Here is a 15833-nt window from a genome sequence, read left to right as displayed (position 1 = left end):
TTATTGTGCATGTGTGATGCTTATGATGAAGTCCGTGAATATATGATTGAACTTAGTGAATTATGATGAGATCGTAACACAAAGATCACTAGTCTTTAAGGATGTGTTCTAAATGTTACCGTTTGAAGGCTACGCGAGAAGGACATTAAAGTTTCTGGATAGAATAATACTATCTAGCCTCGCTCATATGACGAGTATGGCCGATCTCGTAGCCATCAGTGTGGAGACACTAAGGATAGATAGTGAGTGCTCTTTAGTGGAAAGAGTTCAATGAATTAATCCGTACGAATCCCTTAGTGGTATTATACCAAACAGTCAAACAGGTTGATTCAGGTTACTGTTGTATAAGTGGTCCTTAGACTTGAGACACCAACGATGTCTTGTGGACGGACAGTTGTACTTTGACTATGACCTTCGTGTCCCTAATCATGGGATTTTAAATAGTCTTAGTTCAGGTGCATCAAGACGTTCTCAAAGATGATTGAGTGGTCAAGATGAGTTCATCTAACTTTGGTATAAGAGGTGAAAACTCAAGGAAGATGATGTGATGAAGTCCTTGGCCAATGTAGAGAAATATCAAAGGAGAGTTCTCGGACGATTTTCAAATGCATCAGTACTAACTTGGATGCCCGATTAGGGTTTGACAGCTGACCATACCCTAAGTCATCCTAGGAACATCAAGTGGATGAGGGACTACACGTACGCGGTACCCAGTGACGAACATGTTCCATGAGTGAGTTGATACACACTTCTTTGTATCTTCTAGAGCACGCGGTGTAGCTTGGCTGGAGTCTCAACCTATCTATTGGGTTAAATTGATCTGATGTTAATTAATCTATATGATGATATAGTTAATTAATTTGGAAGGCCAATGAAGGTTATTGGGCCATTAGAGTCGTTAACTAGACCAATACATGGGCCTAGAGGGTCACATACAAATGATCTTTTGGACGTCGTAAGATGTACTTAAGTTTTGGGGGTTTTTATGAAAAATACCAACTTAGTATAAATAGGGGAAGGGCCTGAAAAAAATTCACCCAGGCCAGAATTGTTCAGGGGCCCTTCCCCTTATTCTCCCTTCTCCCCAAACCTCCTCTCCAATCCCGTTGCGATCAGGACAGTGCAACGACGGCGACGGAGATTGAAAGGGGCTCGTAAATGAGGAGGAGGAGATTTGACATGTGGAGGATCCCATGGATACTTCTAGAGGATTCACACTTGAGCAGCTCGACTCGTCTCACCCTAGGACCCAAGAAATTATGGATGCGATTCACGTCAAGGTGCTTTGTTTCAATGGTTTTATCGATGCCATTACGCTTTTACAAAAGTCTTTCGCTGCGTATCTTTTGATTTCTTCATCCAGATCTCTTCTCCACCATTAATATTAAAATTACCTCAATCCTATTATTAATGAAGCTCCAAGGAAATCATGAGAAAAATAAACCACTTGATGCAATGGAATAAAGTGGGGTTAGTTCATAAATTTTTAAACCTCATTAGTTAAGACTAATTAAAAAAATGAGAACAATTTTATTTTCAAAATGACTAAGTGATAATTTGTGCGCATATTCATGATATAAATATTAATATAAATCATAAAACACATATCTATCACTACATATTAGATGTCATGATTTAGGGTTTGACATCTAATTATACAACAACCAAAGACAGTGATTACACAAACATTCTAGAATCTTCTATAGAGTAACCATTTGATAAGTCATTCTAAAGTCTTGTGTGGAGTAAGGATCATACATATACAATAATCAACAACAATAAATGTTTTGCGAGTGAGTTCAAACTCTACTCTATATCTTGTAGAGCATAAGGTGTAGGTTGGCATCCCATTGACTAGAAACTTAACATATCAATTAGGTTAATAGATAGTTTGATTCATTAATCTAAATGTTGATACAATTACATCTTTATGCCGGTCAGTATATGGGCCTAGAGGGTCACACACAAAAGATTAAAGGACATTGGAAGATATAATTTATAAGCACTGAATGTTTCATGAAAAAAACATAATAAGCATAGATAAGGGGGGCGTCCATTTTAGGTGCATCCGTCCAAATCTAGGCGTCCCCCCCTTCTTCTTCCGCTCGCTTCTCTACTCACTCAACTATCAGATCCTTAGGGCCTTGGTCTAGAAGAAAAGTTAAAACCATTGGCAGTGAAAGACTAGAACATAATTAAAATAGTATCAACAAAAACATGAATAGAATCACCTGGGCATGGATTACATCTAGGATTTATTAGATCCTTAAGTGAGTCCTATCAAGCTGCTCATCTGTGCAGCCTCTACACTTATCTACATGGTCCATGGCACATTGAATCTCCTCCCCATAATGAGCAATGTTCATGCTTTGTCATCATCGTTACACCATTCTGATCACATCGAGAATGGACTAGAGCTGTGGGGAGAAGGGAGAAGAAGGGGACGAGCCCTGAACAATTCCCTCTCAAGTGAATTTCATTAAAGGCCTTCCCTTATTTATACTAGGTGTGTATTTTTAATAAAATCCCCAGAAATTAAGTATATCTTTTGATGTCCAAAAGACCATTTGCGTGTGACCCTCTAGGCCCATGTATCACTCTAGTTAATAACTCCAACAGCCCAATAACCTTTATTAGCCTTAAAAATTAATTAACTATATCGTCATATAGATTAATTAATGTCAGATCAATTTTACCCAACCGATCGGTGAGTGTCCAACCTGTGGGGTGCCAAGCTACACCTAGTGCTCTACATGGTACCAAGGATTGTGTATTGACTCACTCATAGAACTTGTACGTCATTAGTTACCGCGTACTTAATCTCTCATCCACTTTATGCTCCTAGGATGACGAAGAATATAGTGAACTATAATATCCTAATTGGTGATCCGAGTTAGTATTGATGCATTTAAAAATCATCAAAGAACTGTTCTCTAATATTTTACTCCCATGGCAAAGGACTTCATTGCATCATCTTCCTTGAGCTCTATCCTTGTATATTGAGGGCATATGATTTGATATTGAGTATTAAATCATCTTCATGAACATCTTGATTCATCTAATTGAGAATGCTTGAAATTGAGTTATTAGGAACTCGTAGGTCATAGTCAAAGTACAACTGTCCATTCACGAGATATCTTTGGTGTCTCAAGTGTAAGGGCCACTTACACAAACGCGGACATAAATCAACCCGATTCACAATTTAGTATTGTAATATTTATAGATTCATATGGATCAATTGAGTGAACTCGTTCCACTACAAAGCACCTACTATCTATCCTTAGTGCCCATATTAATACCTATGCAAACATATATACTTATGATATCAGTGATGCATTAGGAAATCATCGAAAAAATATTCTCTAATATTTCACAGCTTTAGCCAAATACTTCATCACATTGTCTTCCTTGATTTGTCTACTATTATACTGAGGGTGGACAATGCCATCTTGACCACTCAATCGTCGAACTTCTTGATGCAACTGAACTAAGACTCTTTAGAGTATTATAATCTGAGAACTAGGTGTCTAGGTTATTGATACTAAATATCACGAACCTAGGTTGATATTTAGTAGTTCCCTAGATTTATCAATGAAGTTATATTCCTCATTTAAAGGGCAATGAGGGTCCCTAAATTCATCAATGAAGCTTCCTAGATTTATCACAAAGAGCAAAAGTACCAAGTTTGAGTGGATTTATGCTAAAGAAAGGTGTGTGAGAATTTTAGGAGTTCTATTAAAATTTATTTTGATTAAATGAAGTGTAAATGATAGTGAATTATAAATTTTCCTATTTAAATGATTTTTAATGAGAGCAAAGAAATTTAGGTAAGTTTAGAACACATTTTAGTGATTTTTAGGTATTTTTATAGATATTTATCCAATTTAATTCATTAGAATGTAAATTATAAATAAATTCATAATAAAATAGACATTCTTATTGAACAAATGTTGGTAAAAAATGTAATTTCGATCAAAATTTGCACGGTTCTGTTTCACCACACACTTGTGGGATCTGCCAAGTGTTGTGAATGGAATTGGATGTGTTATTGGGCCAAGAACACCCAATTTCCATAGGGCAGGTGGTCTAGAGAGAGAAAGAACCCCTAATCTTGATTTCTACAACAAGAAATCAAAATTATTAAAGGAAGAATGGGTTTACCTGGCTGGTAGGTCTCTCCTTCCACTTCCATAAACCCTGTACACTTATCACTTCTTGGATCCTTTGGCAGCTCCAACGTAGAAAGAGAAGGAGAGAGGACGGAACCCTTGGGAGAGGGAATAGAGAGAGGACTTCTATCTCCCACCTAGGCCTTCTCAGCTCACCTTCCACTTGGCCCTCACTAACTCTCAGAATTCTATAGAGAGAGAGAGAGAGAGCAAGAAAAGAATCCTCTCACCCTTTCACTAAAATCCAAATGAAATTCAGGATGAGTTTTACAAAGGAGTTGAAGTCATGCCTTAGATAATGTATCAATTTGATAGGTAAGATTTGGGCAAAGCCCATAGGACAATTAGTGCCCCTTCTAGAATATCTGAATCCTTTTGAAGGATCTGTTGGAGTTCCTTCTTAGGTCTTCTCTCAAGAGGGAAGAACATTATCCCAATGATATCTCCTTTGGCTTTATGAAGAGTCCCTTGATCCTTTCTTAAGAGCAATTTTCCAAGTCCTGAAAAAGGTCCAAAAGTTCTCCAAAGAAGAGGTTAAGTTCAGCCCACTTGGCCAATTGGCCAAGTGGCACATTAAGTACAAAAAACTATACTTTTATATTATATAAAAGATGAATATATTTGGAAAGTTATAACATGATATTTCACTAAATGCACATGCTCCAAGTTTGGGATTTAATATGAAATGTGAATAAAATGTGCTTTAGTGAGCTCTTATTTAATACCTTTATATTGAGTTATCAAATACCCCCAGCTTAAAATGTTGGGTCGCCAAGCACATTGGCGCCAATGTGAACCAAAGCAGTAGAGGTGCTAGCATGGGGCGGTGGTGGTGTATGGAGTGTCAAGGTTTGACACCGAGCACATGGGTGATGTGGATGGATGTTGGGGAGTGTGGTACAACAGATTTGCAAATACGCCGAGGGCCATGGTCCAGGGGCGAGCGGCACCCGGCCAGGGAGCACACTTGTAGCGGCAGTGCCATTAGATGCACATGGGGGGAGGCGACCTCAAGACGCGCAAGCACCACTACCAACGACATGATTTGCACCCTGTCTCGTTACTTCTGTATTTTCCCTGGTCTTTCCCATTTGTAATGACTATGGCCTTTCATGTAATCTGCCCATTATAATACAATATCATGATTTGATGCTAAGGGCCTTGCCCTACCCTCTTTCGTTAACCTCTAAGCAATCTTAAGATATCCAAAGAGACTTCTGCTACATAGGTGAAGGGTGCTCAAAGTTCCTGCCCGAGCGTAGAGTCTGGCACGATTTGATCCAAGCATCATTCTTACCTCCAGATTTGATCTTGTGACACCTAGGCATGTATTGAAAAATCTCATTCCAATGAAAGATACTGATGGCATGCAAATCGGAGCTAAATAAGTGCTAATTTCATCACATTATTGGGCTTTTAATGCTTAAAAACATCAACTTTTAATGCATGTTATCATGATTTTAGTTTAAAAGAAGAAATTCCTGAAATTTCAAGTTAAACAATATGTTTGATAAATAATTAGGTCAATATATACATCTTAAATGGTTTTAAAATGATGATTATAAGAATTTAAATGCTATTAATAATAAAACTTCTATAAATAAAATGAAAGTAATAATAAAACTTATTTTAGAAGGTAATAAAACATTTTTTGCATTAATAAACAATTGTTTTGATTTATTCCATTTGTTTTTGAATTGAAATATATTTTTATTTAAACTGGCCCTTGTTGGGCCAGTTTTGGCACTCACCTGTGGTAAATGGCGCAGGGCGTACGAATGGCGTGCACCGCACGCAGTGATGAGTAGGCGTATCAGAACACACGTTCTCGCCTTCGGTGCGCGATACACACGTCACAACTCCGTGCGTGTCGCGCACGGAATAGAGACACACACAGGCTCAAAGAGCCAATCCCGTTGCTATGCGTACGACGCGAAAAAGATAAAAATAATACTGAAATCAGAAGAAGCTGTTCTTCCGATTCCGCAGTGATAAAAGGAAAAAATCGAAAGATTAAGGGCTGTTCTTGATTTGGAAGCTCAAGGAGAGTAGGCCTGGCCTTCTTGAAGACTCAGAAACAGCTCGGAGTAGATTTGAAGCTTCAATTGGAGAGAAATTCGACGATCCGGCGCTGCTAATTTTCCCAAAAATTCAAGCCTAAAATCGTGGAAGTGCGGCAGTTCGTGTGCGAATTCTTCTAAATTTAGCTCCTAAATCCTTCCGGGTACTCCTACGCTCAACTCAAATTCAATTTACACTTGAGTTGGTGTTTAGTTTTCACGATTTGATAATTCGCTTCTGTTGAATGTCTCACCTCAAATTTAGATCTAATTTCTGATTAATTTTAGAATTTCTTTTATTTTGAATCATTTAAGCTTTAGTCGTCTTAGTTAGTAGTTTGGAATAAAAATTTGGTATCACTCCACTTGTATTTGATCCCAATTACCTGAATTGGCAAATCGTGTTCACGATTTGCCAATATAGGGTAACTTCTAGATATATATATATATAATAATAATAATAATAAAATAAAACTAAAAAAATTATATAACTCTAAGTTCCATCCGATGACTAGGGATTTACTGTACTTAAGAACTAAATAGTGTGAGATTCTAGAGCTTAGTTGAGCTCAAATTTTCAACCAGTGTGAGCTTTAGATCATTCCTAGTCAAGGAATCGTCCCCATGAGTCATGAGCTCTGGTCATCCTTACAATTTCAAATTACTTGGACGAAATTGAGAATTGGAAATTAAACATTATTTTATTTTTACGATTTTAAATCGCTAAGGAATAGGACTAGATTTTAACAAAAAAAGCTGGTGATAACCCAACTAGCATTCACCATCCGTTCCAATTCAGTTCTAATTCACTGAATAACCCAAAAATATCATTCAAGTTGAATTAAGTCTTTGGGTTAAATAAATGAAGTATGAATAAAGGGCAACTTATGATCTACATTTTAGTAACTGTAACATCCTAAAAATCTTAAATCAACTGGACGTATAAACAATCTAGTAGGGGATTAGTTAGTAATTCTTATCGAGAATTGCTAATTAATCATAAAATCTGGTAAAATCTAAAAAAATCATATCTGTTGAAACCTAGAGTGCTAATCCCTAATTGAGGAAGCCTGAATTTCCTGATCGCCTCCCTAGGGTTCGACCCCTTAAGCTTTAAGGGACAAACAAATTTTAGTGATAAAGTTCGAAAAACCCCTAAAATAATGACATAAAATCGCGTATTTTCGAGCTTATCAGATACTGCCACCTCTATTTTGTGTAGTGTTTCTATCAATACAATTTATAAATACCTAGTGACACCAATATTAGTGAAGATTGTGCACGGAACACTATAAATAGTGGCATTTAAACATGGCTAACAATCTCTTACCAATTTAAAGGTTCATCAGCGATGAGGGCCCGGCGATTTATTCTTCTTCTTCAATTATTTGGCTAAAAATCTACGACGACGCCAAGGTGCAGAAACTGGATGGTGTTTCATGGCCTGGCGCAGCGCCAAGAAGCAGTTCTCGGCCTGTGCAGGCAGCGAAGGCTCGGAGAAGCTGTTCGGGCCCTTCTTTCCTGCAACCCTTCTTCTGTTCCTCCTCTCATCTACTCCTCCGTTCTTCAGCTATGCACGGATTTAATGGCAGAGAAAGAAGGAAGATCTGTCCACGAACTCATCTCCATTAGCGCTGCCAAGAACGACCCCTATCTCGCCACAAAGCTCGTCATCTTCTACGGTAAGGTATCTGATATTGCGTATGCGCGTCTTGTGTTCGATGAAATGCCCGTGAGGTCAATCGTAACCTGGAGCGCCATGGTTTCCGCGTACTCTCGCAACGGGTTCGCAGAGGAAGCCTTCAATACCTTCGTTTTGATGAAGCGAGATGGCTGGAAGGCGAACCAGTTCGCCTACAGCAGCGTTCTCAAGGCTTGCGCAGAGATGGAGAGTGCGGTAAATGGCCATCAGATCCATGCCCAGATCTCAAAATCGCGTTTTTCGGAAAACCCATTTGTGGAAACCGCCCTCGTGGATTTCCACGCCAAGTGGGGGCGTATCGAACATGCTAGAAGGCTGTTCGACGAGACCAAGAACAAGGACTTGACCTCTTGGAACTCCATGATCAGCGGTTACGTCTTCCGGCGCCTGGATCATCCCGCAATTCACCTGTTCAAGTCCTTCCTCAGACATGGTATTCTTCTTCTTCCTCCTCAGAATTAGTGTTAGTTTTACCATGATCTTCCCCTTTCTAGCAGCTAATTTTTGGTGCTGTAGCGCGCAGGTCATCATCCCGACCACTTCACCTTCGCCAGCGTCGCCAAAGCTTGCAGCAGACTTAGAGACGCATCAATGGTGAATCAAATCCACGCTATCCTCGCCAAGACAGGCTTCCAGCACCACATCCTGGCTGTCGGATCAGTGATCGACGCCTACGCCAAGTGCAAGAACACCCAAACCGCGAGACTTTTGTACGATTCTCTCCCGGAGAAGGATCTCATCTCTTCAACGGCGCTGATCTCGAGTGGCGAAGACCCAGTAGAGCTCTTCGCCATGATCAACCGAGCCGGCTTGGGAGCAGACAACGTCCTGCTCAGCGCTTCCATCAGCGCTTGCGCCGATCTTCTCTCTCTAAGTTCAGGGCGACAGATCCACGCTTTCATCTTCAAGAAGCTGCCTCGCAATGATACAGCAGTGGGCAATTCCTTGATCGACATGTACGCAAAGTCAGGGGAGATTGAAGAAGCCCGCAGGGTGTTCGAGGAAATGCCGGTAAGAAATGTTATCTCCTGGACATCGATGATAACTGCGAGTGGGCGCCATGGAAAGGGGGAGGAGGCCTTGGCTATGGTGAAAGAGATGGAAAGAGAGGGGTGTGGGGCGAATGAAGTCACCTTCTTGGCTGCAATGTCTGCTTGTGGGCATGCTGGGTTGGTGGAGGAAGGGAGGAGGCTCTTCCAGTCTATGGTGGTTGATCATGGGTTAAGTCCCAGAAGTGAGCATTTTGCTTGTTTAGTTGACTTGCTGGCTAGAGGAGGGAAGCTGGAAGAAGCTTGTGAGGTTGTGGGGAAGATGGGGGTGGCTTGTTTGGGGTGGTCTTCTCTGTGGGGAGCTCTTCTTGGTGGGTGTGGAGTTCATGGGGAAGTTGGGTTGGGTGAGATGGTGGCTGCTAGGCTCTTCCATTTGGAACCTGGGAGATGGGTTAACTGTGTTGTGCTTTCAAATCTGTATGCTTCGGCTCGTCTGTGGGAAGATGCAAGGAGGATCAGGGAGATGATCAGGGAGACGGGCAGGCCACGGAAGAGCTGTGGGTACAGCTTGCTTCACTCTTTGAGGAAGAGAGAAACTGCTCCCCTTTTAGGTTATACTCAGCATTTTAATTGATTGGGGCTGTGCTAATAAATAAATATATATATATCTCTCTCTCTCTATGTGTGTGTGTGTCTTTCAGGGTTAGTGTATGGATGATGTGGGACAAATGGCGCACCATAAGCAATCTAGAGAGAAACATTTAGTCAGTCTAGGGTACCTATAATTGATTATGGCAGTGAATGTACAGAGAGAGAGAGATAAAGAGTGGTAGGTGCATAGGTAGACCTAGATATGGCTAGAGCAACAGATATACAGGTCTTGGTAGAGAGAGTGTTTGTGTTGTAGTTAGAGATTGAGAAAAATATATAAAGATAGAGATTGAGAGAATTAGATAGAGATAAATAGGAAGGGATAAAGATAGAGATCCCCTCGCCTGCCAGAGTGGATATCAAGAGGGAACATAATAGATAAGAGTGCTATATTGGAAAAAATGCAATGGGTGACCTCTCATTGCATCCAAGTAGGCCCCATGGAGTGACCAAAGGCATAAAAATCATTGTGCCATGATAATTTGGGATACCCACTCTAAAACTTGCTGTTTTCCTTAACACTTGAGCCTCCTTTGCACTGTCTTCTTTCTAAATGCCGCCAGATTCACCCTGAAAACAAATCATAAATATGTATTGAATAATGATCATAAATATATGTTTAAGTTTAATAATTTGATACATTTTCAGTATGATATACTCATTTCCCCTTATTTTTTGATATTTTTCAGATTTTTGACTTATAATTCACAACTAAAAATTAATTCATAAGTCAGAATACTTTATATATTTTACATATTTCTGGATTTATTGAAACATTCTCCAGAGTTTTTAATGCATTTTATTTTGAGTTATTCCCCTATGCTGGTTCTTGCAATTCGGTTCATCCTAATTACAACAATCATTGGTTGCGACAAATGATTGGTACCAGCCAATCAGTGGATGAGATCAATGATTAGTCAATGCCTTCCAAATCATTTTTAATAATACTTTTGCATGAGAAAATACAAAGCCAATCGAGAAAAAGAATGGATTTAAATCATAGTAAATGATGACTAACACATTAAACACTTGTCATGTGGATACAAATTTTAGATTTATTTTGGATTAAATGCATCCACCTGTTTAAATGCTTCCATACACAAGTAATATCTGAAGAAACGCGAAGATGCAATGAATGCGCCACAATACCTTTCTCATTATTTATTTCAATGGACCACATGACATAATGCAATAGGAAGGAAGGCATAAATCATGAATTTTTATGCAAATGATTGTCATATATTTAACACTTTTGAGGACACATGCCCCCAACCAATAAAAAACAACCGTGTAACTCATGAAGCCAAACATATCTCTTCATTAATGCATGTTGACATGATTTACATGATTTTTTAGACTATCACTCTTCACCCTATTGAGTTAAGTTTGTCATGTAAAGGGGATAAAAAAATTCTAGAGAATATTTAGATGGCATTACATAAAACAATCACCTAAAGATCTTTGAAATTTAAGCATTCTAGAAAAAAGGAATCCACCAATACAGATATATTTTTAATACTTTATAGCACCGAAATAAAGAATATCTATTAAATAAATACATCCCTTTCTTTGTAAAAAAACCACCCTTATAATTTTTTTATCAAATTAAGATCAAGAAAGTAATTTACACATTTAGAATCTCAGTTGGGTTCATTCCTGAGTTTCAAGAATGAAATATTGAAGGAGCAGAAATATGATCGACAGTAGGCAAGAAAAAGCACTACTTAGTGCATTGATGTGATTTTATATCTTGTCTTGTCTAATGTCTTTGTTTCTTTTCCTAGGTTATTGTCCAAGAGAATATCCTATATTTTACCTTTGCACACTCTGCCATCAATTTTTCTGCTTGATGGTGTGTATCTGATGGAAATATATTTGGCTCGCAAGCCAATCACACATTCCATGTCTCATTCCATGTTCATTAATGCAATGAATTCATTATAATTCACCTATAATGCTTATAATGAAGTCCATAAATACATGATCCAACTAAGTGAGTTATAATGAGATCATAATACAGAGATCACTAGAATTTAAACATGTGTTCTAAATGTTCCTATTGAAAAAGGATACTGGAGAAGGACATCAAAGTATCCTGATAAAATAACACAATGTTGCCTCACTAATATCATGGGCATGACCAGTTCTGTAGCCATTAATAAGGATACACTAAATATAGATAGTAGGTGCTATTTAGTAGAAAGAGTTTACTGAATTGATCTGGACAAATCTATAAATGGTATTATACCAAACTGTAAATCAGGTTGATTCACATCACGGTTCTATAAGTGATCATTTGACCTGAGCCACCAAAGACGTCTTGTGGACAGAAAATCTTACTTTGACTATAACCTAAGAGTTACTAATCATGGGATTCTAATAAGTCTTAGTTTGGGTGCATCAAGAAGTTCACTAAATGATTGAGAAGTCAAGATGGAATAATTTCCCCTCAATATAAGAGGATTAAGCTCAGGACGACGATGCGATGAAGTCCTTGGCCAAGGTAGTGTAATGTTAGAGAGGAGTTCTCCGATGACTTTCAAACGCATCGCTACTAACTTGGATGCCCTATTCGGGTTTGATAGTTGACCATACCCTCTGTAATCTTGGAAGTTTCAAGTGGATGAAGGACTATACAAAGATGGTAACTAGTGACAGACATGATCCATGAGTGAGTCAGTACACACTCCCTTGTATCTTCTAAGCACAATGTGTAGCCTGGCATCCCACTGGCTTGAGACTTGACCTATCGATTGGGTTAAATTGATCCATGATTAATGAATCTATATGATGATATATTTAATTAATTTCAAAGGTCAATATAGGTTTTTGTATCTAGGGAGTTGTTAACTAGACTTATACATTAGCCTAGAGGGTCACACACAAATGCACTATTGGACGATATAATTAAAGTTTGGGAGTTTTTATGAAAATTATCCACTTAGTATAAATAGGGAAGGCCTTGAATGAAGTACAGCTAAGCCAGAATTCTTTAGGGGTCTTCCCCTTCTTCTCCCTTCTCCTCATAACTCCTTTTTATTCACGATGCAATCAGGACAGTGTAACAATGACTACAGAAGGTGAACAGAGCTTGTCACTGCGAGGGAGAAGATTTGACATGCTGATGATCACATGGATATGTTTAGAGGATGCACATATGAGCAACTTGGCTTTGCTCACTTGAAGATCAAAGAAATCATGGATGTGATCCATGCCCATGTTTTTTGATGACATTATGATTCTATTTTAAGTATTTTGATGTGAATTTTTCTTAGCTTTCATCCATATTAAGGCCCAGAACGCAACAAAATCCACCTCCATTTCTAAAATTTTGTTAACAGTAAACCTTCTCCACTCCACTTCACACACACCACAAACATTCGACACGATCCATTGTAACACATGGCTACCAAAGCACTATCTAAGTTATTTCAATTATAATAATTTTCTATAAAATTAACAAAATTATTTTATTAAATATGGATGAACTAGGTTAAATAAGTTGATTATTTTCACATCGTCTCAGAATTGTTTTGATTATTTTGAATAGTTGTATTAATTATATTTGATTATTAAAACTAATTTTTAACACCTTAAAATATATAAAAAAAATAGATATTCACATTTTAAATATAAAAGCACTATGAATTCAACCATTGATCTATTCTCCTAAGGGTTAAACAAATTATTTAACTCTAATTTCTGGTTTATCAGGCGACCACTAGAGAAGTTCCCGTTAGGCCCTCAATATTGGGATTAGTTGGGGCATTGGTAATTAAAATAGTATGGTCATGAGGAGGTATCCAAGCTTATATTAATTAAGAATTGTTTGTAACTTTGGTAGCAATATTTCTTTGCTGGGGCAGTCAACAATAGATAGGACTTTACCTGATATGCTTGAAGGTGTGAATCACATGATGCAAGAATGCCCAATGGCATATTAAATATGGTAGGTAATTCTGCACCTTTTTCCATTTATAATCATGTCTTAGTTTGATTTGACCTCTTTTGGCCAGCAAAATGGGAAGGTCAATGCTAGTTTGCATAATTTGGGAAAAAAACTAAACTTTTAAAATATGTTTTGGAGTAAAATATTCAAAAAATTACTTATTTCCTGATTGGATAATGAATCACATATTTCATACTTTATTCAGGATTTATAGGAATTCCAAATTTTATTTTGTGAGAATTTGAATTTACTTAAATGAATTTACCAAGAAATAAACAGAACTTTGCATGGTCAAAGAAATGTAAATTGAATTACAACACTCATTCCCCCATTTTTTCAAATTGGTAACTTCATAAAATTGAATGATATTCCTTGAAAAAAACTCATCTACTATTTAAGTACGGGAGGGAAAAACTAATTACTATAAATTTTTACTGATAATAAAAGGAAACAAGATAATAAAATTTACCATGATTGTAAATAATATGGCTGGTGGCTGTCAAACATTCCTCCCTAAGGCAGTGTGGTGGATGATAATGTTTAGAAAACCAAATGTATGATGGTTGGTTATAATGATTCACCTCCATTTGGACACCTGAAAGCTCGGTTAAATACACAATGATCTTACATTGACTCATCTATGGGAACATGAGTTGAAAAGTAAGAATCTGATTGAAGGAAGGCGATCAATAGATGATTATCAACATTTCCTGCATCTAATTTCATAGTCTAATTATTAACTCTACTTTGAAGTAACGCAATGTAGATTTTATAAGTGCAGGATGTGGGTGCTTCTACAAGGCCTAAAAAGAAGAATGGGTGAGAAGCAAAAATATTATGTACAGACTTTTTTATTTAAATTTTTATTTTAGGGTGACATCATGGAGTAATAATGAATATAACAGAATGACCAACTGTAGAGGAGAAATCTTTTTGAAAATTAAAAAAACATACTGATAACTTGATATGTATCACGAATCTGTACTGGATATATCATCATATTAGAAATTATAATAATTCAAATCAAACATTTAATCACTTAGTTGATAAAATTTTACCATCCTGGATAATCATATAATTTTTTATTTCCATATAAGTTTAATTTGATTAAATAAAATATTCTTGATGAAATATTTTCAGAAATATTATTACCAAAATTTTCCCAAGTCATTGTGATTCTTCTTTATTTAAAGGAATCTTTGTTGAATTCCTAACATGTATTGTTTGAATAAATGTATTTATTTTTTTGGATATAAATTTAAATATTATTTGGTATATTTTCAGGAAATATGGGGTTATTAGACTATAAAAAAAGGCTAGAGGAACAGCTTTACAGGTTTTGGGTCACATATCATGGGCAAGTCGCAGCTACAAAGTGAGTCTGAATCCCACATCATACACATAAGGCATGGGTGTTATGCTGTGCATGCGAAGAGGACCATGATTGTCCACACACATCAATTTATTGGTTATTTTCCACATATATCAATTGATCCCCATATAAATTTGAAAATTGCTTCTCTCCATCTTGTATTTTGGGATGGATTGGAGAGCTAAGATATAGGAGAAAACATTGAACCTATATGCATATGAGCTGATTTATGATTAAGGGAGATATGATGGAACTAACGTAAAGTGGAAGCATATCAAAATCCATCAAGTTTGATGGATGGGGAGCAGATATTCTGGCCCTTTTTATTAGATACTGATTTTCTCAGTGCTGATGGGGGCTTGAGGGTCTGGTCCATGGACCACTACCATTTAAGTTGGGCCCCATGGGTTTGTTTAATCAATGGATCGTTTAAACCAGGTTAAAGCATTATCTAATCAAATTTAACCAATAATATATATTTAAGGGAATGTTTCAAGCAAAAAATAAGGAGAGAATTTTAAGAATTGTCTTTGAAATACAATGTCTTCAAATATAGAGGGCTCAAGTGAATCTTGGTGGTTCCCAGTCAAGTTGGTCCAAGTGCAATTGTTCCCTCCTCAAAATTTTCTGATGATACATTTTGCACTGTAATAGTCCATTTGAGTCTAGTTTTATTCATCATAAAATTTAAGTTAGTCTGATTCTATATAGTCAGTGAAGACAATTTAATTTTTTCTCAAATACATTCTTGAAGATCTGAAGATTCCAATCAAGATTCTTATTCAGTTGTTTTGTGACAACAAATTCACTAAAGACATCACTTATAATCCATTTAAACACAATAGAACCAAGTATGTGAATGTGGATCAAACAATCTATATCAAGTTAGAGGATCAGTGTGCTGATACGTTAACAAGAGGCCTAAATATCCCTTCACTTCA

General features: G+C 37.2%; 1 protein-coding gene across 2 annotated transcripts; it reads left to right on the top strand.

Moving 5' to 3' along the window:
- Nucleotides 1-7568: 7568 nt before the first annotated feature.
- On the top strand, nucleotides 7569-9593 carry LOC144705905 (pentatricopeptide repeat-containing protein At3g20730-like). Of its 2 annotated transcripts, XM_078578770.1 has the most exons (3): nucleotides 7569-7911; nucleotides 8023-8364; nucleotides 8455-9593. In XM_078578770.1, the coding sequence occupies exons 1-3, from the start codon at nucleotides 7659-7661 to the stop codon at nucleotides 9552-9554; spliced, it is 1695 nt and encodes a 564-aa protein (XP_078434896.1). In that variant the 5' UTR covers nucleotides 7569-7658; the 3' UTR covers nucleotides 9555-9593. The 2 variants fall into 2 exon arrangements, with proteins under 2 accessions (XP_078434896.1, XP_078434893.1); XM_078578767.1 differs by having other exon boundaries at nucleotides 7569-8364.
- The last annotated feature ends 6240 nt before the right edge of the window (nucleotides 9594-15833 follow it).

This window comes from Wolffia australiana, chromosome 7, assembly GCF_029677425.1.
Source record: "Wolffia australiana isolate 7733 chromosome 7, ASM2967742v1".
Taxonomy (NCBI): Eukaryota; Viridiplantae; Streptophyta; class Magnoliopsida; order Alismatales; family Araceae; genus Wolffia; species Wolffia australiana.
Note: the sequence above shows the minus strand (reverse complement) of the source record. Positions and strands in the feature narration are given on the sequence as shown.